This window comes from Eutrigla gurnardus, assembly GCF_963514095.1.
Source record: "Eutrigla gurnardus genome assembly, chromosome: 6".
NCBI classification, from domain to species: Eukaryota; Metazoa; Chordata; class Actinopteri; order Perciformes; family Triglidae; genus Eutrigla; species Eutrigla gurnardus.
The window spans coordinates 26312173-26337146 of NC_139920.1; the positions used below are offsets into that span (position 1 = coordinate 26312173).

Sequence of the window (24974 nt, forward strand, 5' to 3'; positions counted from 1 at the left end):
TATTGAAGATCTAAAGTGTGCGAGACCTTTGATCCCTCCTTGTTCTGGTCTCCAGGGGTGTCTGTGGTGGAGCCAAAAGCCAGACTGGCGACTGTGGTGAGGGAGAAATAGGGCAGGGTGGCGTTGGCGACTCCCACTGAGCGTCGGCGACGAGACGGTCTGTACAAACGGGGGAAAACAGGTAAAGCCGTTAACAAAAGTTGAGTAGAAATGCCACTGAACACCTGAAGGAGGCAATGTTTTAGATGAAATGGCTCTCGGATAAGTCAGAATCGTCAACACAAAAGTCAGAAGCATTTCATGTGAATGACGTCCTGGCAGATGGAGTAGTGGTGTGTAGGAGACCAGCGAGAACCTATGTCCACACTAACCTTTACAGCGTGCAGCAAGCCTGACTGCATGACATTTATCCACAAATACCACCTACTGCCCTGCAGGACGCGTTACCAACCCTCACCACTGGGTGGTGTCAGTGAGCAGCTCCACTGAGCATTATGAGAGTAAACCCACCACAAAAGGCCATGAACTTAAAACTAGCTGAGACAAAGAAGACCTGCAATGCACCTCTGTGTCAGGTAGAATCACTGTCAACGGATCTGAAAACCATCTTCCTTCCTACATGAGTTAAACCATGAAGCGTATTTGAGTGGTACGCTTCACCCCAGACCGCTGCAGGGAACCCTCTCCTTCACTGTACAGGGAAGTGTAGTTAATGTTGAACCAATAGGTAGGAGAAAAAACACGACAGCTTCCTGCATCCCTTCGCGTGATGGAAAAAGAGAGCACGAAAAGTTCTTTGTGTACTACACTGTACGGCGCTGACCTTGGTCAATTCATCAGCATGGGTTCAAAATCCAGCTGAGGTGTGTGTGTGTGTGTGTGTGTGTGTGTGTGTGTGTGTGTGTGTGTGTGTGTGTGTGTGTGTGTGTGTGTTTGTGTCCAAATGGCAATCTGCATGACTGCACCCCTGACTGGCATGAATGATAATGGGCACAGTAATCACTCCCCTAGGGAAGCGGAGGGAGAGACTGCGGGTGTTTGTGTGTGTGTGTGTGTGTGTGTGTGTGTATGTCAGAGGAGAGGGTAGGAGCACCGCGGCCCAGACAATCAGCACCTCCCACCCTGAGCCCCCCACAATAGTGCCCAGTACAAAAACAAGGCGTCTACATAAACCGCACAAACACACGCGGATGGAAAAGCCAGAGTTGGCACGGAGCCGCGTTGAGACCATCACAGTGGCGGGCACAAAAGAGGAGTGGTTGAGTGTGGCTGGATCGAGGGGCTACAGTCACGCTGCTGCACCGACACAAACAGCAACTAACAAAGCAAGAAGCTTCTGTAGGTGCTACACTCCTCAATGTACACAAGCTTTTTAAACACACGTAGTAGAGTGTTGTTTAATCACAACCCGGGAATGCGTACCTGCTCTCAAAGACTTCATTGTGGAGGTAGTTTTCGAAGGTCTTGCGGTACTCTATCTCCTCCTGTTCCTTCTTCAGCTGGTTGTCTGTCTTGGGGCAGGCGCAGCACCTTCCCCCTGAGGTGGGCTCATCGGTGTGGTTCCACTTCTGCACATCCTCGCTGTCCATGTGGGTCGGCGTGCGAGACGGCAGCTTCATTCCTGGCGGGAGTAAATAGGCGTGAGGGAAAGCCACACACATACAGGGGTCACCTGAGCAGATTTGTATGGATCAACCTGTGGATAAGGGCTGTCGACTCTGACTAGTGAAGTGACTTTATATAGAAAAATAGTAAAACCAACATTATTGAGCGATACACATTAATATCTAGCTGTTGATGATTGATAGACAGTTTCTCTGCTTGATTTTTGTTGTTGTAAAAATAACTTTCGGTTCCAATTTCATAGTGAGATGCAAGATTTTTAAATAGCCATGTTGGTATTCATCATTAAAAGTTTATTTCATAACCACATTTTCCCGTCACTACAACTTTTCCACTGTGAGATTGGCAGTCGAGTCAGGCTCCTTAGATGAAATCTTCGACTAGACGACCTTTCGGGGTCACCTCTACTGTGGATACTGACCTGGTAGGCAGTAGTCGAACTTGTAGAGGTCGCTGTCCTCGGACTGCTTCTGACAGATGACGCGGTAGTGGGTGATGTTGCCGTTGGGACTGGTGGGAGGCTTCCACTTCAGGATGATCTGAGAGGAGGAGTTGGAGGAGGAGATGGGGTCCAGAGGCACAGAGGGTTCTGAGGGGGGGATGGAGGAAGACAACGGTCAGGACTTTATTGGTGATGTATGACTTTAGGCATAAGAAATGCGGCCCCTCATTTATTTGGATTGGCGACCTAGCCAGTGCACCAGACCAGTCATAGGACCTATATGCAGTTAGCCTGCTGTTATCCAAGCTTACATATTTCACTAATGGATCATATATTTCATTACTTTGAAGCAATTTAGAGTTTCAATACTATATATTTATTACATTTCATAAATATGTTGACATCATCCTGTTGGGACTTTAATTTAATTCTAATTATAGGCTAATATAATTCAGAATTTATTCATTCAGCCTAACAATATTACCATTCATTTAAAGACATCGACTTTCTTACAACCCTCAGGTGACGCGGCTTAAACAGCACTCGTTAGTTTTCTCCATTCCTTGGCTTGTGCAGATCCATTAAACCACTACAGATGTTAAAAAATAGACTTCTCTTAATGGATCAGGACTTCAATTATAGGACATATGGGACAGCCCACGTTGCCTTTTATGGGGCTTACATGTACAATTCTCATAAATGTGTGCTCATTTACAGCACAGGTGGCATTCGTCATGTTTATTTATGATATTCACAGATCATATCTGAGGCTAGGATTACTGAATCCGACATGGCGCACGTAACTCACTGGAGGCATTGGTGCGGACATAGATGATCTCGCTCTTGGCTCCGTGAACCTCATGTTCATCAGATGCAGACAGTTGGGTTTTGACCATAATGGCGTACTGGGTCCAGGGCTTCAATGGTCGGATCAGGTGCCCCGGTTCATCCGCCTTCTTGCTGTCCGTGGAACGGGATGGAGGATCCACGTCGGCAATCGCCCAGCTGTTGGAGCCGCACGCGTCCTGTCCATCGAACTCTGTCACATTCCTATATGGCCTGGAGCAGATTAGAAAGAAAGAAATCAGATGTCATCCGCATATGAATGATTATATATGTACAAATTAAAAAGCAAAAGGTCCAAGAATCGACCCTTGTGGAACCCCTAAGAAAATCTTACTTTCAGCAGATTTAAAGATACTGACAGACTGACAGGAGGCAGGCAGTGAGATCAAGCAGGATCAATGATGTTGGTTTGTCATTGTTACTATCCGCTGTTATTGTATTTTGAAATACAGTTTGGTATGTTTTCTGCTATGGTAAGGTAAAAAATCAATGGATCGATGTCAGATACTTACGCTTCTTTGTAAAGAACCATAAAGCCCAGCAAGTCTCTGAAGTCCAAGGGCCAAAAGGGCTCCCACTTCAGCATAATCATATTTGATGTGGTTTTGATCACGGTGAATTTCAGCAGCTTGGTCTCACCTAAGGGTGGAAACAGACGATGCTCAGTACATGTGTTTGGCAAAATGAACAGTTTGAACAAAAAATGCACAGAGTAAGGATGTGTTATATATTATTTTTGAGAGAAGGATGTCTATATAGATACGTCTTTTTATTTAATTTGACTAATTTAATTTGATTTGGCTGCTATGATTTGCTGCTCTGCAGTCAATTTACTGACATCAATGTGCATTAGGAGTATTCCAGTGCAACAGTTTACTGCAATACATTCAGCAAATTGACAAATGAAGCATGTATTCTCAGCCTTAAGGGCTTAAAAAGAGCAATGTTGAGGTAGTAAAAAAATAAAGTTTCAACTACAAGCACAAATAAACCTGCAGCTGATTTAATAATAAATGTAAGGTGGTGAATGATGACAATATGACGATCTGGTTGTCTTACATGAGGCTTGGTCGCCGTTGGTGCGTACGGCGATGTCGTTCTTTTGGTTGCGCTCCTTGGTTCCCGTTATCTCCTCCATCTTTTTGATTTCAGACATGCAAAGTTTGGAGTTGTAGTGGAAGAACGTACGACCACGATGGATGGTCAGGTTGTGCTTGGACCAATCCCACAGCTCACGCAGGTTCTGGTTGTCCAGCGCGTAGAAGGCGAAGACACTAAGAGAGATGGAGGTCAGACGGATGGAGAATTTAAACACTATTTTTATTGAAGGAGGAGAGGAGAGGAGAGGAAACTTACTCGGACTCAAGATGATTCCCCCTAATGCTGCGTAGTTTGCGGAGGAAGGAGAGGGAGACCAAGGCGTAGGCCCTGCGGACAGTCAGGTAGCCCGTGATTTCCTCAAGCTGTCCCAAACTAGCCTCCAACTCAGCAGCAATATTATCTGCAAAAAGATGGCAATGTGGTTATATAGATAGCCGGTAGATAATGGCAGAAAACCGGCCGATGGCCATACGGTTGAACGAACACACATTTGGACACACGTAAACTGTATGGCTAGAAGTCCTGGTAAAGACAGCGACACAGACTGAGAAACCTGAACGACGCAGGGGGAAGAGGACAGACGTGAGAACCGGAGCCTCCGCAGGAGGCCCAGCAGGTGGTGAGGTGTAGTAGTACTCACTCCCTCCGCGAATCTTGATGATCATGTTGCCGTGGAGAACAGTGCAGCCTCTCAGAGCCTGGGCTGAAGTTACAGAGTCAATCGTCTTATTTCCCACGCACAGTTTGGGACACAGGCCTGCACATGGCGAACAGGTCAACCTGTATCAGGGGAGAGAGTGAGATCCAGATTAGGGCCATCGAAAAAAAAACAACCTTTGTAAGCCAATGCAGTTATTAATGGCTAACACGGTAGGCAGAGAGCCTTATTGAAGCAGATCAATACAGACAAGAACATATGCATTGAGTCAAAATGTGCCGATACATTCCAAAGCTGCAAAACAAAGCGAGGTTGCAGTGATTCTGTGTGCAGATATGAGGCGTGGAATGATGCAGAATTGAATGGTATGAGGCAGGAATGCTCAGTGACGTACTGGTGTGGCGCGGGTCGGGACAGTGGATGACATGGCATTTTCAAACAACAAGGCTGAATCTGTGTCCGTGGAATTTAACTGATAAACATTTATTCTCCTCACTGAAATATTTTCAGTATCTTACGTGCAGGGCGGCCATCTTCATATTTGAGTTAGAAGTGTGTCCAATCTTGTTTTTACCACTCGTGCCTTATGTTCCCTCCCTTCCATATAAAGCAAATATAATAAACACGCTTCATTTCTACATCAAATAAGACTTTCTAATAAGCATAGTGGGAGCAGGATGTGTGCTAGAACAAAAAACTAAATAACAACAATGCAGAATTTAAGTTCTCTCAAACTGATCATTTCAAATGAAATCAAACAGAGCCTTTGCAATTCCACGAAGTAGCTGATGTATCCAGGAGATGAATCTGTATAATTATCTCAATTCATTTGGTAAGTCTCATAATGAATCCATAGGCTTTTAGGAGTGGAATTAGATTACACGATATCTCATCCACATCTGAGCCTCCTTCATTTTTTATTAGCGCTGGATGATGGAGGATAGACACACGCACGCGCGCACACACACACACACACACACACACACACACACACACACACACACACACACACACACACACACACACACACACACACACACACACACACACACACACACACACACACACACACACACACACACACACAAAAACAACATGACTGAAACACCAGCTGCAGTTCCCAACAGGCATTCCTATCTCTCAGCTCTTTGAGTGGCGTCCTCTCTCCACCAACAAACATGTGCTTGTGCACAAAATCACGTTCACACATATACACTGAGCAACGAGGCCTCGACAGTGCTGCCTTTCAGGAAATTCATTCACAAAAGGCAGGCCTTGTCTAGTGAGCAGCCGGGTACACGCCCGGGACCCGATGCTCGATTCACAAATGAGCACTTTTTTTTTTTTTTTGAAGCCCTCTTGAAAGAGCATAATCCCTCCCTTTAATTCCACTTCCAGCCTCGCCTCAGACGTAACTAAAATGCTGCTTTTTGGTTGGTTGTTCTGCTACAAAACCTCAACTTATTGCTGCTAACAACACAGAGTGATAGCAACCTATCAACGTTTGTTTGAGGGGGCTGCTCTGATGTGAGGTGGCCGCGCAACAAAAACAAGAACGCTGGGTCAAAATGATCCGTTTCCATGAGAAACACATCCACAGGTCAGAGGGCGGGCAGGGGGCGACACTAGTTCACTGGAAAGGGATTTTGAAGCAGTCCAATCGGGGTTTAAAATCTCAACGTAGGAGGAGACAATGACATCAAACGGCAGCCTTAACAGCCACCTTTTTAAAGCAGCCCCTGTGCCTGGGGAACGGCTAACAAAGGATGCTGTTGTTCGCTGCGGGGACCATGCGAGCTCTGCATGCGCTGCCATTTGTAAGCTCACCCTGACTTAATTCTATGTTTATGCAACTCTTATTATAATCCCCCTTTCCAGGAAACACACACACACACACACACACACACACACACACACACACACACACACACACACACACACACACACACACACACACACACACACACACACACACACACACACACACACACACACACACACACACACACACACACAGTCTTACCCAAATTGTGCCCCTACTTTCCCCATAAACAGCCAGGCCGTGCTATAGATGACATTCACCATGGTGACATGAAACATAGACTCCCATGGGTGTTGTTTTGATCCTTCTCTGGTTTTTCCAATAGACCCGGAGAGAGAGACAAATGACCCAACACACACCTGGCTTGTCCTAGTTTCCATCTTATCAAACTCTTAATCATTCACATCAATCAAAAGCCAAATTATTGTTTCCCCTCTCTATGACTTCTGGGTGAGTGGAAACACACTGTAATGATCTCTCAAAACAACAGTGGGGAGAAAAAAAAAAGAAAAGAAAGAAGATATTTTTTTGTGCATGTGTCTCTCTCTCTCTCTCTCCCACATGGAAAATCGTATATTCAGCTTCTCAAAAAGTAATGCTCTAGTTGCAGTGTAGAAAGAGAGAATGTTTTGGGCCGTTGTACTGAAAAACACAGACACACAGGCAGACAGGCTGGGTCCGACGGCAGCCTCTTAAAGGGACAGTGTTTATCTGTCCGGCTGAACTCTGTGACTCGGGCTCCAGGGTCTGCTAGAACCATCTACATCAGAGGCCGCAGCCGCTGAAGCCCGGGCTTGGTTTTGGGCCCGGGCCTGGCGGAACAAGACCAAGTGCACTCTCTAACACACACACACACACACACACACACACACACACACACACACACACACACAGTGGATTTCTACCTTTCTGTAGGGACAGGCAGACAGAAACGAAGACACAGAGAAAATGTATCCAAGTAAAAGATACTTCTCACGTGTCTATATATACATTATAGACAGTATATAGTATGTAAAAAGATGTCTTGTCATGAAATGTTCGCCTGACTGTTCCATTGCCAGAATTATGACATCGTAGTGTGATGATCTGGTTCCTCAAATGCTTGAGTCATTGCCTGTAACAACTGTCATAACACAAACATCCAGAGGAGCATCACAGATACTCAGATTTGCATAAAACTATTGACAGACGTCAAAGGGAAGGTCGGATTTTACTGTTCATCGGCGTCACAGAAAACCATAATGCAAATATTTTCCCGTACTCCTCGTCAGTCCTCATCGGTGTGTGCGTGCGTAGTCATATGTAGGATGTGTGTCGTCTGCCTGACTGGCTGGGTGCGTCTGTGTGTGTGTGTGTGTGTGTGTCTGTCTGGGCGTAGCTTCTGCCAGGCTAAGCCGCTGTGATGATGACGCTTGTTCTTGCTTTAACCAAACCATAGCAGCAGCAACAGACACGCAGAAAGGCACTCCTGATGCTGCGTCTGCGTCAGAATACCAATGGAAAGGAAAAGTTTTGTTTATCACACACACATGCATCCATATGCAAGCACACAAACAAACAGCGACAAAGGATACCATTCTGCCCCACGCCTCAGGCTGTATGACTGAGACTTAAAGCAATGTTCTTTTCCGTCTAAGCACCTGATAATCCCTGCAGGCTGGCAGCGTGCGAGGGAGAGTCAATCTCTCTTTTTACACACAAGACACATTTTGGAGAAAGTCATGATGGGTTGAAAATGCCCTTAACGTTTCCTTTCTGCGCATGTGTTATTTACCCGATAAATATATCTCTCTATATAAATATAGACCGCTCTCTATCTGGACACAGTGGACACAATTTCCCCCCAGCCTGCACCTGGAAAAAGTAGCCCGACCAAAACTCTTTACTTGGGAACGAGCTAATATAGTCACAAACATGTTCGGCACACACAGGCGCCCGAATGCATGGACGTGCACCCACGTACACGGGAATACCAGAAACACACAAACACCATCAATCATCCAGCCACCTGCGGCTTCGAGCGACGCTGACATCTCCAGAACACAACCTGCTCTTATTAGGACAAACTCGGCGAAACACACCTCTGCCTGCTTCTTTTTCAACCGCTCTCCATCTTTCTTCCTTCTCCACACACCATAAGCGTCTCCATCGGTCTTTACACCAACAGAAAATGGCCTCATGCTCAGTAAAAAACTTCTGCTGCAAGGCTACTACTACTTGAGCGTATGATGATGTTTTTAAATCAAGTGGCAGCTTCAAAATGTTGCATTGTCTGTGTGTGTGACTTTAGAACATGCAAGCTGGAGGGGTCAAAACATATACTTGGTCTCAAAAGAGGTACTTGTCTCGTCTAGTAACAGCTACCGGTGCTAAATGAAGAAGCCAGTGATGCTCCTCTACCCCCATTTACTCCAAGTGAGAATGCTAAATAAGGTCATGCAACTTGCTTGTTGCACATGCAGACAAAGTTGTGTGCTAAACAGGATCAGATGAGGTCCGGACCTTTTTTTTCCTTTCTTTTTTTGACGTAGCTGACACTTTAATCCAGAGGGAATTTACATGAAGATAAGGAGTTCGGTGTGCTTCAGGATAATTGTCTTTTAAAGGGATTTTGGATCTTTGATCTTTCACCTGTGTACTTTTAACCACCTTAAACAGTGCTGATACAGAGTGCCTATATGCTGAAAGCATTCCTCATCCAGCTATAAATGTCACTGCCCCTGTCAGTGAACATGTTACTCTAACTGGGTTTAAATACATCCACCAAATCCTAACCATCAATCAACAATTATTATTACTAATTTTCCATTATTTCAATGGAAATAATCTCATTTGAACCAGACAACCAGACTAAGTAAACAGGTCTCAGGCAGCTCAGGTCTTGAACACTGAATAATTCTTTCAATAGGAAAGTAATTGGCTATCTGGTGCATACAGTCATGGGCACATTATTTCACCCCAGAGCACCCTTATATGCTGTTTCCAAAATAATCTTCAGCATAAATAGAAACGTTCCATGCTGATATGGTCAATTAAATTGAATTTGATTTAAATCTGCATATGACAATGTTTGCAAAACTTTTCTAAACTGTTGTGGACACCTATTTGTTCTTTTCCTTCAGTTTGGGAAAGCTTGAGCTTGATACAGCTGTGCAATCACTCAGAACAGAATGTGTTGACGGCTGTGAAAATGGCAACTTTTGCATTTGCTACTGACTAACTTATCATATCAGTTTTTACATTAGAGCCATCGTCTTTTGTGAATTTGTACGGTATGCTGCTTATTTTAGGGGGTTGAGGAAAAAATGACAATCAATAACAAATCACATAACATCTAAATGTCAAAACATTATTATGTAAATCGTTCTTTAACAGACGATTAGCTCCCTAAATGCCTCGACTGAAGCGATTGACAAAAAATAAACCTGCATGTTTTGACAGCTAAACACTGTTGATGTTTGACCAACGACATAAACACAGGAGCAGGTGATGTTTTGCACCCCCTACAACGCCTGGATGTAATTTGTCCTTAGCAGCCCAGCTGCTCCTCCACCAAGAGGAGACTTTCCATAGTGGATAAACACTCCTGCCCTTTCTTCTTTGATCAACTTCCAAACGCCGTCATCCCCCCTTGTGTGCAAATGTTATCCAGTGTGCGTTGAGTGACCTCAATCCACTGTCGCAGAGGGGTGATTTGTTGCGGGTGACGGGTTACATCTCCGATCATGTAATGATGGCCACCATCAATAACACGGCGGTGTTGATGGTGGCATTAATGGTGTGTGTGTGTCAGACGTACGTAGTGGAGTTGATAGTGGTGTATCCAGAAGGACACTCTGGTATACAGGCTCCGTTGTGGATGACGTATTCGTAGCAGCCCGACTCCCGGTCCTGGTTCAACTTCCTAGTCTGCTTACACTGGTTGTGGAGATCCTGGGTTTAGAAAATGACAAAAAAACAATACAGTATATGAAGCCTCCTGTGTCTACGTTTGTGCTAAATTTGGAGTAACCTTGAGAATTTGAGTTATGACCAACCTGGCAGAAGGAGAAGCTGACACAGCGCCAGCCCCTGAAGACATAGTATCCAGGAGGACACTTCTCCAGACAGGTATTCCCATGCTGGAGGTTCCTGCACGCCACACAGCTACTTGCATTACCCGGTTCAGTACAGCCGCCCAGGCACTGCTCGTTGCAGCACTGGCCCTGGAGGTTGCACCCGCTATGCTTACAGTTGTCCAAGCACACTGAGGAAAAAGCAGAAGGTGAGGAGAGGCGGTTAATATCAGGTTTGACACCATCGTGTTTAGTTTCGGGCTCACACTACTATCATCGTGAAGATTGTTAGCCACTCCTGATTTCAGTGGGAGGTTCACAAAGACACAAAGTAATATAAAAACAAAATACCAAATATAAACAGCATGAAGCTGCATGTAGGCACGGATGTTTCTTGTTCTCAGTCACGCCATCTAACATTTAACAGCTCACAAAACGTTAAAACAAGAAGGGGGCGGAGAGAGCAAAACGTTGTGGTCCAAACGGCCACCAAGTGTTGGTTTGCTCCGAACCGAGAGCAGCGAGGGAACCGCATGCATGTTTGGTGTGTAAGTACACACACGTGAACAATAAACAGGTGCTTGTGGTTCCTCGTTGCCTTTTTAATGGGATGTATGTAATGATTGGATGAATATAAGCTACGACTGCATGACCTCCCTTGTGGGCGTCCACAATTCATACCTGATGATCAACAGCGACCTGTGTCTGCAGCGCCATGGAAACCACCTTAATTGCTAATAGGTTGAACATTATAGGTCATTGGCTCATGTCAGGTTTCATTTGACCTATCGGGAAACGGCATTTGCTGAAAGAGCCTGAGTGTCAATTGTGATTGGATTAGACGTCAGGTTTGACCTGTACCCTGTAATGATCTAATAAACTAGCTGTTATTACCTTGTCTGAGGGCCAGTAGAGTCTCATTACAGCTCACCTTATACCAGGCACTGACCTTTTTACCAACTGCACATACTGATCGGGGGCAAACAGGACACATAATCACCATAAACAACGGGTTGGCAGAGGTTTGCCGAGGCCATAAGTTGAGTCTAAAATGCGTTAGCAGGTAAAAGAACATCAATCATTTGTTCTTTGCTGCTAATCTACTTAAACACCAAAGAAATCAGCTACAAATATCCATTCACATAGATGATTTCATATCAGCTATGAGTCCATTATTAGGTGAAAATGTATAGCTTTAAGGGAAATCCATGCTATTTGAGTTTTCCTCACTATAAAAACGTTAAAATCAGAAAGATAGACCCCTATCATGGTTCCATAGGGGTTAAAAAATAGGAACAATTAATTGGTAGAGGAGTACATCATACTGTTAGCTTAAAAGTGCTATGGGGACACTGTATCCACGCCTTCTTGGGGTGCCATCACATTAGCTCTGTCAGGGATACATCTTGGACACCCCCTTCCCTGCATGAGAGGGCTGCCCACTGTGCTGCCTGAGTAAAAGCAGAGGACAGACGGGATGGGGCAGGGGGAGCGGAGGGGTGGCATAATAAGGTTGAAGAAAAGAACAATGAAGAAAGGGACCTGGGGTCAAAACTGCAGAAAGGGGGAATGAGTAATGTAGAAAAAAAACAACAACATAGTCTACCTTCCGGGGTAGTTCATGCAGGGGTCGCTCCACTACATTTTCTTTACCATGAGCTAAACCCACCACTGCACACGGCCGTCTCTGACCCACGGAGAGAGAAAAAAAAATGCACAGCTCTTCTCCAGCCCTCCCCCTCTGGTCTGTCTGCTCTGTGTGTACATGCTGTGACCACGGCATCACATAACAGAGGGAGGGAGGGCGGGGACTAGCGCGCAGGATCCGGCTCCAGTCGATGGGATCCATGCCGGAGTGCCGCTCCAGCCCCAGATCCACCCTCAGCTTCAGCCAATGTGTTTGCTGACTGGGGGAGGCAGCCATTCAATGGCCTCTTCCATGTCGGGGAGGAGAGACGCCCAGGGTTAACCCTGGCCTTGCTGGGGCAGACAGGGGGCAGACGCAGCCAAGTAGCCAGCATGCCGCGGACGACTGCTGCTTTGGGTGAATTAGAATGAGCTTAAGACTGGAGCTGGGCCAAAATAGATAAAGCCGTTCAATACAGGACCATGACAAAGAGTTGTTTACATCCCCGTTATACGAGAGAGACGTGTGATGCACACCCATGTTTTTATTTTTTTATATTTTAATTATTTTCTTTATTAACCTGAGGTATATTTACCCTTTCCCTCTCCGTTACGGAGTGATCCCGGCACTCAGCGGGCTCTACTACAGTAGCATAACAGCACCACTGCAGCAGCATTATTCCCCATTCTGCTCACGCAAGCGTCAGGCTACACAAGCTAGCTGCTATGCCAAACATTCTCCAGTCAGCTCACTCATTCATTCATCCCCTCCTCCTCCTCCCACTCCACTGTCCTCTCCTCTCTCTCCCTCCTATCCACCACAGCCTCACCCTGCCCTGCACCACTATCTATCTCTCTATCTGCCTGCCTGCCTGCCTTTCTAGGCCACTCAGCCCCTCCCACTTTCATTCATACAACGCCTTGTTTTGTTTTCATGCTGGCTGGATGGGGGGATGGAGGGAAGGAGGCATGGATGGAGGGATGATTTCACTCATGCTTTCAACAGCGAGAGGAGGAGGAGGAGGAGGAGGAGGCGGGAGCATCCTGGAGAGCTTATCTCTCATTAAGCTAAACACACACACGCACGTAAACCTCTCTGTGTCATTCAATAATTTGCTTCCTTACACACACACACACAAAGTTCCCGTAAGGGTTTTTAAATGTAAAGGTGTGTTGTGTTTACCTTTCATTTGGGCAAGGCAGTAAAGAGTCCTGGCCGCACAGTCCCCAGGGAAGGAACATGGGAGAAGCTGGGCAGCCAATAGCATGCAGCCACACACGGCAACACTTCCTGCTCTTAACACATAAAACCTCCCCTTTAATTGGCAGTGTTGTCTACAGGCAAAGTGCTGGGAACAATAACAAACACGTTTTTACCCCAGAGCCATTTACCCAGGAGAGCACATGCACACACACACTCTTACACACACGCACACATGCACACGCACGCACACACACACACACACACAGCTGCTGGATTCACGTTTACTATATTTGGCCACGGTGGGAGTCCTAAGCTTCAAAAGCTTTGCTATAAATGCGTCGAGTGATCTGATGTAAGACGTTCGCCCTGAGAGAGTCGCTAGAGAGTGTAAACAAAAACACACTGATTGCTGGGAGGGAGAGAGTGATACTGTCATAAGATCACCCAACACACATGCAAGCAAGTGCACACATGCACAAATTCACTAAGGCTGTTGGTGTTCACTATTATGGCCAAAATGAGAAAAGAGAGGAAGGAAAGTAGAGGGGGAATATGGTGCGCTTCTGACACTAATCCTGTGGAAAGTGGCCACAATGTATGGGTAGCAAGCAATATTTTACACAAGGGCATCCTGAGATATAGGATAGGATAAATAAAATAGAATACATTTAAGGGCTGTTCATATTGTCTTTTTTTCCCCTGTGTCTGCCATCATATTTTATATTTTTTAACTGTTTTTTTTTTACAGAGATGGGGCAAAACACAGCATTGTTAATGTTTTCAATGAGCTGAAAATTCAAATGTTTCAACGTTGAATGGTGTCAAAGTTGGTACATGCTAAAAAAAAGAAAGAGGAAGGACAGGAATAACAAAGAGAAAGTGTGGTTGGTGATGGTTCATCTTAATAATCGTGTCCTTTTTTTAATTTTATATATACACTTCTGAATATGTGCACACTTTTTCAAACCCGTATTAAAGGATGAATAAGAAAGGTAAACAGTCGTAGCCTTGCTTTCGCTCAGCAACAGCCACTCCCTCTCAGGGTTATTGACACACAGATACACAGCAACTCTCCGAGCACAGGAACCTGAGAGGTGTCAATGAGTTTACTCGTGTTCGTCCACATATCGAGATATTTCACTGCACGGAGGGGCAATCAGTTAATCAGTGTTGCCTCCGCGGTGACTCCGTGTATCACGACCAATAAAACATACAGAGAGCACGTATAGGAACGACAAAGTGGAAGTGAGTACAGACACATCTCCCTCCGATTCGATCGGCTCTATTTATATAATCCTGTGGAGCTGTCACCAAGACAATGACGATCATGACACTCTTTACAGCGCGTGTGACTCATACACTGAAGCTTAAATACAAAATGGTAAATGTTTGGACAAGACAGTTAATGCACAAGGACTTTTTCAAACCAGCTTTGTGCAGCAGTGTACACACACACACACACACACACACACACACACACACACACACACACACACACACACACACACACACACACACACACACACACACACACACACACACACACACACACACACACACACACACACACACACACACACACACACACACACACACACACACACACACACACACACACTCAGTAATGAGATTGGGTGGTTTACCATGCCAAGGTGTTTACTGCCCCGTTTCACGTCACTGGGTCACGGCGACGGCTTTATCGACCACATTGTATATCGCAGGTGGCAACGCGCAGACGACCACAAAGCCGTTTTACACAAACGCATTTGCATAGCCGTGCCCTTTCACTTAGTGATGTTTATTCTCTATCAACGATACGGGCACATCAGCAGCGCTGACAATAAATAACCTCCTCTATTAGCTATAAATTCTTATATAAACGTAAGTGACATCCGGGGAGGTCAGAGCACCCTGACAACAGATTTTTTTATGTTGTTTCAAAGTATCTGTGTCCTACTCGCTAAATGGCCAGGACTAAATTGAGTTACTGATGGTCAGAACTGGCTGAAAGAGAACAGGGCTTGCATCGCTCACACACACACACACAGTTCATGCAGCGGTCTCCTTTTAGTGTTTGGTTCACGTCAAGCTAGCAAACCACCCTCAGCCACAAACTCGATGACCTGCCCTTGGTAAGCAGGTCACTGCAGTGAAAACACTGTTTGTCGACACAAGTTTAATGCGTCTTCAATTACAAAATTCAGCAAGGTATCACGGTGCAGATCCTTTTCTCTCCTTGTCACACAAATGCACACAACCCCAGCCCTTTCACATGAGTACACCCGCCTCAACACGTCTAGTTGTTCCCTTACATAAACAGTAGCAGTCGGCCAATCACCCGATAGTGTAAACTTAATTAGCCTTCTTTATTTACTATCTAAAACGAAATAATCTAAATTAAAATGACAATACTTCAGCACTTTGCTACTTAATAGCTTGATTAAATCAATTAGAGGTTTCTTGCTTTGCTTAAGGACTAATGGAACAGTATTTGCTGAGAGAGCAGTATTTTCCTCCCATACAGAAGTCAAAAACTTTCTCTACTGTCACGTCATGATCCAAACCATAGAAATAATTTCTATGATCCAAATATGTAGATCACGAGCAACCTTCTCTGATCTCTTACCTGCTGCTGCCCTGTTAAGTCAAATATTTACACACGAGAGCAAAAAAAAAAAACGTTTATATGCAAAGGTTAGCTCTTTGTCGTCAGGTGCTGTAGCAAGAGATGCTCTGTCTTAATGTCGGGTCAAAAGGCAAGAGGGAACTGGGGGAACACACACACACACACACACACACACACACACACACACACATACAGACACACACACACGTAGACAAACAAAGTGAAAGGGTGAATCTGGCTTAATGAGGATGGTTTTGCTCCCTGCTTTGTCTGTCTGTTCATTGATTTCCTTGTCTGTGTCTTCCTGTGTGCTGGCCAGCCCTGCTGGCCCATCTTGTTACCATGGAGATGAGTCCAGACATAGACTGTCTGCAGTAATTAGCTGCATGCTCCCAACAGGCGTTTTTCTTAGATTCCCCTCTAGTCATCATTTGTGTCTTGTCGTTTCATCGCAGCGCTACACACTCTCCATCCCTCTGTCCCTTTATCCCCGGCTCCTGTCTCCTCCTCTTGACCCTCCTCTCCCCGTTCCCCGCCCAGCCTCAGTGTCTAGCCCCAGGTGACAAATCTGCTCCTCCAGAAAGCCACAGCCCCTAGATCTCATTACAGACGCTCGGGACGGAGCTACAATCAATACATCCCTCTAACGGTCCTCTTGGCCACTCCCTTATTCTTCACTCCTCCAGCAGCTCCGTCGTAACCACCCTCCCCAATCACCCGTCCTCATCACTCCTTCCTATGCCCTCTTCTGCGACACCCCCCCTGTGTTCACCCCTCCTCACCCTCCTCTCCTTCCTCCCCCTGTGCCACATCTTTAATTTTTTTCACACTGCCACCAGACGCAGCGTTTGCTGCTGGCTGCACTTTTTCCTGACATCTAGACACAAACATGAAACACACACAAACAAAGACAAGCTGGGACCACATACACGCACATGTATACATGCACGGATGCAGTCGACACAAACACTCTCTCTCTCTCTCTCACACACACACGCACACGTACACACACAGTTTTGCTGACTGGTCCGTTTGGTGACAGTGAGAAGGTGATGGAGGGAGGCAGCGGACGTGAACATCAATCTAGAGAGCGAGACACCTGCATCACTGGCCTCATGATTTTCCTTCACATCACCAACAGCTAGAATCACTCATACACACACACACGCACACACACACCAACACACACACATGCACACACAGGCAGGAGTCTCTTCAAAACATAACACCAGTCAACAGAAGACTGGTAGCATGCTCAGTCTGCTGTCACATGTAGTGGTCACTCTCTCTGGTCTTCTCTAAACATCGAGTCTGTGATTCATTGACGAGTCCGTGGCGTTCCCCGAGAGACGCATGCATGGGAGACAATCAGTGTCGACCATTTCAGAGCGGTTTGATGGGGGATGCTTAAATAGTTGCAGCATTCTGACCAGCAATCGCCTTCTGTGTCCCTTATACCAGTTCACCTACATCCACTTTAGATGGAGACTAGTGCAACATATATATGTGTGAATACTTTTCATCATGCAGACTCTCCTGCTGCACTGGCCGACCAAAGCAGTCAGCCAGGGAGAAAATAATTGAAGCTGTCCTGCAGTTCCAACGTCACAGAGGAAATTGAATGCCTGAATTAATTAAATAACACTAACCACTATTTTCTCTTCTAGCTGTAGACAAACCAAAAAAAACACACGCACACAAAAGCCACAAAGAGCTGCAGACGGTGATTCCACATCTTTAACTTGACACTCCTAAGTGCAGTTTTATGGATTGTAGTTGTGCTTAGATAAATACCCCTTCATCTGGGTAATTTAATCAGTGGCGCTGAGTGGCGGCACAGTCATGACTAAGGTGTTTTTAAGCTTTCCCTTTCTGTCTCAATGGCCCATTATCTCCTCATATTAGCCACAGAACGAGAGAAGGAGAGAAAGGCAAAGAAAGAACTCAAATATCTCTCTCTCTCTGTCTGTCCTCGGTTGACACAGAGAAAGTGTTTATCAAAGGGCTGATTGTCAGATTCCTCCTCTCCTCTTCCCTTTCTCCATCCTTCTCCTCCTACCTCCACCTTTGCTTCTCTCTTTCTTCCCTGGCTGTCTTGTGTTTCAGGGGCTTTGAGTTCAGCTTGCCCTGATGACTGGGACGAGGAATCTGCGTGGTCGGGGATGCCACGCATTTCTTATTCCAGGGTGGCGCTGAAGTTGGTACCATCTTGGATGAGCCTGTTTAAATCTCTTTTTGATTAGTCACTTCATTGATTAATCCACTAATTTATCCAACAAACATTTTGATATTTTAATGTTAATTTAAATACCTTTTCAAGAAAAACAAATCACCCAAACTCTAAAATGTGGAGCTGCTTTGCCTTGTTTTGTATAATTTGTAAAATGAATACCTAGAAATTGTACCTTTGATGGGCATATTTGCTGACATTTTGGAGACTAAATAAATCAAGCAAAATAATCAGCAGATTACTTGTAATATCTTTTATAGACTAAATCAAAGGTGTCTCGTTGAAAACTGCCACATAGATAAGGAAGGCAAAGAATACAGATGTGCAGGGGCAGCTAAAGATACAGCAACAAGAATACGGGCAAATGTAAAGACAAACAAAGCGTGCACAGATAGGAGAAACCAATCTTGGTCTGGCAAACACAAGCAGAGTCTCTCAGAAACGAGGAGATGAACCCGCGCAAACAAAGACACAGACGCATGTAAAATTGACTCTCTTCTGACACACAAAAAAACCCCCGCACACAAGCAGCTACGTGCTCCTGCGTATCTGCAGGCTGGCCAGCTGCACCATGCAGTAGGCACAGTGTGGGGGCTAGGGCGGGATGGCTGCAGTGCAGATGCTAGCTGCCCTATTTCATATTCACAACATAGCAGAACTACGGAACACAGGCAGGCACACACATATACACACACACACACACATGCATACATTCATGCACAAAGAGCAGAGCAACTGATGGTGAGAGGGGGAAAAAATACATAAACTACTTTAAATCCTGAACAGATAAAGCTTCCAAATGTTTGAAGATGTGGAGGTGATGGCACAAAGAGAGAGAGAAAAAACAACAACAGGTGCCAAATAAATCAATCAAATTAAATGACAGACATTACTTTTGTTCCGAGTCGCTGAGTTAAGAACACAAAGCTTTTTCAAAATATGACCAGATGTCATTTTAACAGCCCTTCCTGCTCTTTTGTATCGGACAAATCCGACCCCCCCTCCCATCCTGACCTTCTCCTCCCTCCATTCATTCATATCCTACAAGGCCTCAGGACGACTATTTATTCTGGACGGAAAGGAGGGAAGATCTCCATCATTACAAGGAGAAACAGGCTTGTCCAAAGGGGTCACATACACACATTCCCTTATGTCCATAACATACCAAAAATACACTGCGCGGGGTCATATGTTGCAGACACGTGAAGTTCTAGTAACTTTCTTTTGTTCAAAGCGACCCTCCCTTTTTTACCCCTCGACCCCTGACCTCAAGGCTGACGATAACATTACAGTTGCCAGCTCTGACTCAGACTGTATTCATCGGGAAGAAACATGTCAGCTACATGGTTAACTACTTACTAAAAATAACCCTCAGACATTGACCAAAATGGTTGCATTGTCTAACGGGTTTGAAGGGCCAGCGGTCATGAAACGCATTTGGGTTATAAAATCTAAAACATGTTGGTGATTATATAGTTATGATGCTGTGGTCATCAATTCACAGTCTTCCCTCATAACCTCACTTCAAGTTGCCGAAGCCCGAGTTTGACCTCGGTGAGACTCATCTTTCCATCAGCGGAACAAGCGGCCAAAGTAAACAGCCAAGAAGACCGGCCAGGGGTCTCCTGGGCCGGTGTGCAGGGACAGATTATGGAGAGTGTTAGTCATAAGCAAAACAGTGTAAACTCAAGATTCAGGCTCAAATGCGTCAAAGGAATTTAGAGAAAAGCTGGAGATCCCTCGCTTCTGTTTGGTCTACTATCCATCTGTCTGATCACGTCCCCTGTTCCCTTTGTCCTGGACTGGGAATGTTGCATGAAGTCTGTGGGAAAACTGAGGACTGGAACCAATATTGGGTTCTACTGGTTTTAAGGAGAGCAGGTCTGCATCTCTATGGACTAATTTATACCAAAATGAATGGGAGAAAATGAACATACATTGTTACAAAAGATAACATTGAAAATCCCTAAATCCAAAATCGCTGTCCCTTTGATTCGAGTCAAACAGCTGTCAAAAATACTTATTTTACTGTTATTTGTAAATAACAGACTTTGGAAACGAGGATCTCCATCAGAATAAGGCTGCAACTTCTTAAATAAGCTATTTTGGCTTCATCAAAGATATATATGGTATGGATATCTCAGGAGCTGCAGAAGAAAGCAGCAGACAGACATGGACGTTTTCAGGATGACTCCCTTTTAGATCAAATTCTAATGCAAACCCATTCGACAGGCGCTGACATGATTCAATCAATCATCCCGACACCTTGCGTCATCAACAGGAGGGCTCTCTGGCATCGGTGTGTGTGCGTGATCGGGTACCCAGAAAGAAGGGCTACTACAATGTTCCATTACACCTGAATGACGAGTAAAGACTTCCCAAACTCTAGGAACCCAAAAACCTCCCCGTCTAGCTTATGTAGAAATACTATGCATACCATACAGCTGATTCTGCCATTATCTGCTCCTTATTTGACAGGATTGATGCGTCCGTTACTGCTAGTTAGGATGATGGCTCACCGTCTGCCTGCCAGTCCACCCATCAAACACACCCCCGTTGCAATGCTAATGCAGCATGCACCGCTGTAAAACCCCCCCTAATTAAAATCTTCCTTCCAATAACTGCCAGACTAAAGAGATTTTCCATAAGCACACACTATTAACGGCAGAGAACGAAGGGAGATTATGTGTGTGTGTGTGAATGCGGCTAACACGCCGGTGACAAGCATTATATATGGCATGCTTGGACGATTGCAAGTCACAGCAAACACCAGAAATCCTGCACACAAGCATATTTTACACCTCCGTGCAGCAGCATCTTTCAGTGAGCTGGACAGGCCGTAAACATACGCTCCCATCTCCACCCTGACATGCTCTGGGTGGAGATGGGAGGGAGGGGTGGAGGCTCGGGGAACGGTGCAGCGTGTTAAAAAAAAGAGCACGATACACAAACCGAATGCATCGACAAAGGAGAGGAGTGAGTGGCGGACGGAGGAAGGGGGCCAGGCAGAAGGGTAAAGCTCAAGGAGAAGGGAAGGAGCCGAGAGGGCGAGCCAGAGAAAAGCCTTGATGCGAGGGATGACGCATAAAAAGACAGAGAGACAGCAGAGGATGCGGGCGCGTGGCCACTACGAGGGAAACAACTAGCAAAATAACACAAGTGATCAGCATAGAGGCAACAGTCCAGGTTAAAGAGCTCTCCGTCTCTGTCCTCATATCCCTCACTCACTCGGCCTGATCAGTTCGCTTTGTCAAACACCCCTCCCCCCAGGCTTGTTTTTCTCTCCTGGTACAGGAATTCACGGGGCGTCTCCTCAAAAACAAGATTAAACCGTGGACACATCAGGTACCCGAGGGGGGCCATTAGGGATAAGACTTATTATTCAACCATTCATGTTTCCTATCACAGTAACAACATTCCTTTCTTATATATATTTATATCTATTTTAAAAAAACGACCTTTATAAACAAGATGGTTATATTAACAATCATCTTTAATTAAGAATTTACATTTTAAATGTACATTTTTCACTGCATGTTTCCGTCCGACAAGCTGCCAAGTGAGAGACTGAGTAGGAACAAGGAGCTGCTTATTCACTGGAAGCACCCAGAGGAGAAAAGACAGTGTTTGTGCATGCGTTACATTTTATTTTATCTTGGATTTCACACAAGAAGCAAAAGGATGTGAACAAAACTCTGTCCTTGCAAAGTTAAGTATTGGTATTGAGGTTAATGTGAGACGAAAAACACAACTTGATTGGCCGGCTCTGATCATTGAGAAATGCTGTGTATAGGTTACAATATACAAATATAATATAAAACTGCAGCTCTACACAAAATAGGGCTGGATTATATGGCTAAAAGTGCTATCATGATCATCTTTTAAATATTGAGCAATTTGGATAATTAATTGTCTTGATATCTGTTAAATAATATTAATAATAACGTTCAATTTTGAGAATGTTCTCCTTAAGGCAGAAACTTAAAAAAAAACAGAGGGCTAATTATGGTTTATAACATCTAATTAGTTATTATTAAATCAGGTCAGGACGTTGAGGTTTCCTACCATGCAGAGGATATAAACAACACATTTTGTTGGCTTCTTGTTAGCCGTCTCACTGCTGCGTGCTACTGTTGGAGAATGTTAACGTGCGTGCAGAGATAGAACTTAGCCCTATGCTAACTTGAACATGTGGTCAAACGGTTTCCAAGAATTCAGATATACAGTATCAGAATTACACAAAAAGACTTCCGTCGAGACAAGATAACACAATGCTGTCTGCTCTACTGAACGGTGACCTTTAACAAAGAGCTGTGCCCGAGGCCTTGGGTGCCTTTGGGTGTTTTGTAGCTATAATTGACTTGATCATACCAGGGGCCTCCAACATTCCTGTGAGATCTTATTTGACAATATGAAAGTACGTCAACAATAGCGGACATGATTTCTGCATTCATCTTATGGTCCTTGCATAACGCTTCAGTCATCGCCACCATTACAATCCCTCCATAGGCGAAGGGCCTTTTGTGTTCATTGTGTGCCACTAAAAAAAGGCTGCGTCGGCCTTCTTCACCAGTTTAGCAAACAGAGACGGTTGTCTTTAAGCATCGTTTGCTCCTTTACCTTCTCTTTTTATAGACTGCTCATGCTTCCAGCTGCTGGAACCCATTTAATTGACAGCTCATAGCAAACAATTACTTTCTGTCAGGAGGGGCAGGTCTGTGAATTTGATTGGCTCGCAACACAAACAGGTTTACAAAGTGACTTTGTGTTATTAAGTATATAAACATATAGTGAGCCACTTAGAAAGAAGGGGAGTGGGCTACTGATAGCTTGAGATCTAATTGGCTTCAGCTTGAAATTTCCCTCAGGAACAATAAAGTAAGTAAGTAAGTAAGTATCTATCTATCTATCTATTCTATGTAATTGAAAGTGACCTAAAAGTGAATAAACAAACAAAACAAGATGTAGATTCCACCAGCTGCAACATGTTTGGAAGTGCCCGTCCTCGTGTTTGATACCCACATACACCCACTGCATCTCTGGCTGCGGGCGCTACAGCGGAGGAGGAGCCGTTTTATTCTGAAGGTGCACACAACCTACCGTGGCTGCAGCTGGGTCATAATAACGTGAACATGCGCGGCAGAACGCCAAGCTTCAGCTATATGCTCAGGCACACAGCGTCCCCCTTTTGAGGGATTGACTGAAAAACAAAAAACCCCAGCTGAGGGATTTGCACAGCGGGGTGAACGCTGGAAAAAGAAGGGTCCGAACACAAAGGAGTACCCGTTTGTGTGGCCACATGTGTGCGCACACATACATAATACATGTAAGCTAGAGGATAGGGCGACGAGTAGGGAACACATACATTAGGATGAGAAAAGCCCGGGGACTGAAGAGGCCCTGCTTATCCTTCGGGGTGCAGGTGTTGTCAACAGAGGCCCTCTTGCAGGCAGCCAAGGTGAGTGGGTGGGTGGCACACAAAGAGAAAAGCCTTCCACTGAAACAGCAGCCAGAGGTAAACAGAAACAAACCGACACTACATGGGTCTCAGGGAAAAAAAGCGTTCCCTCGCTCGCTGCTAATACAAGAGGAATAAATAAAGACAGCTTGGAGGGGAAAAATTACATTTTTAGAAGAAGCACCGCTGCAGTTTCAATATCTTGATTTTCTGTCTCTGCAACAAAACGCTGGCCGGTGTCCTCGCCAAAGCTCCATTCAAAATCGCATCAACATAACCCAGGAGAAGTGTGTGTTTACTGTTGCTGAGAGTGGGTCGATAGAGAATATGTGGCACGACCACAGTTTAATGTTGCCCCATAGGTGCTGTGATCCAAGCGTTCCACTTAAGTGTATACTACTGGCTTTTTTTTAAATTTCGAAATTCCTCTCTATTGTGTCTCCTCGCTTGTGTTGCTAAAAACAATGACATTTTATTCTGAAAAAGGCCAATTATAGCTCAACGTGCCCCATGTAGGAACAATGTCAGCAGCAGGCTAGCTGTGCTCTCACTAAAGCTTGTGAAAGTTCAGGCCACCACTAAGTCGCTGCGTAGGAGCAGCTAAAAAAAAAAAAAAAAAACGGGCTTGATGGGAATATTACTGTTGTGGTTTTTTGGGACTCCAGTTTCAGAAATGTATTTAAGACCTGGCCACCGTTTTACTCTATCAAGCTAGAGTTGCTCTAAAAGGAGTGAGAAGCGGTTAAATGAAGGTTGTCGGGGTGAGGAAGTTGAATCACCTGACTTCATATATTTAACTTTTAACAATTATACAAGAATAAACTGTATTGTGAATGACAACATTTACTCTCTGCCTCGTTTGGCTAAGAATACACGTACGCCTAACGTCTTACACTGAATGACTGACCCTGGAGCAGACAAACACAAAGATGCCCCGAGCTGATTTACACACATCAAGCAAACAATGAGGGATATATAAGAATGTTATCTCTGGATGGTGCCAGGGCAAATATAATGAAAGCAGCTGAGAGAAGAAGATGATGTCTGCTGCTCGGCCTCCTGCCCGACGTGTGTGTGTGTGTGTGTGTGTGTGTGTGTGTGTGTGTGTGTGTGTGTGTGTGTGTATAAGAGAGTGAGAGAAAAAACACTCAGTCACATGACTCTCATATCTAGGGAGCCGTTTGTGGAACAGTGGCCTTTAACAGGTGGCTTCCTATATATGTCACATGTGCTTAGTGAGGATGTGAAACGCGTCGATCCTTCCATTGGTTTGGTTTTTTTTT

The 24974-nt window shown here is 45.0% G+C and overlaps 1 protein-coding gene across 1 annotated transcript in view; it reads right to left on the reverse strand.

Annotated features, from left to right (window-relative positions):
- Positions 1-24974, reverse strand: part of insrb (insulin receptor b) — a 75006-nt gene that overhangs the window by 12594 nt on the left and 37438 nt on the right. The window contains exons 3-12 of the mRNA XM_084011232.1: positions 10530-10738; positions 10292-10425; positions 4653-4792; positions 4268-4412; positions 3971-4185; positions 3424-3550; positions 2874-3124; positions 2045-2212; positions 1423-1621; positions 27-159 (exon numbers count right to left, since the gene is read on the reverse strand). Coding sequence (XP_083867358.1) covers positions 27-159; positions 1423-1621; positions 2045-2212; positions 2874-3124; positions 3424-3550; positions 3971-4185; positions 4268-4412; positions 4653-4792; positions 10292-10425; positions 10530-10738 — 1721 coding nt within the window. The remainder of the gene's footprint in view (positions 1-26; positions 160-1422; positions 1622-2044; positions 2213-2873; positions 3125-3423; positions 3551-3970; positions 4186-4267; positions 4413-4652; positions 4793-10291; positions 10426-10529; positions 10739-24974) is intronic.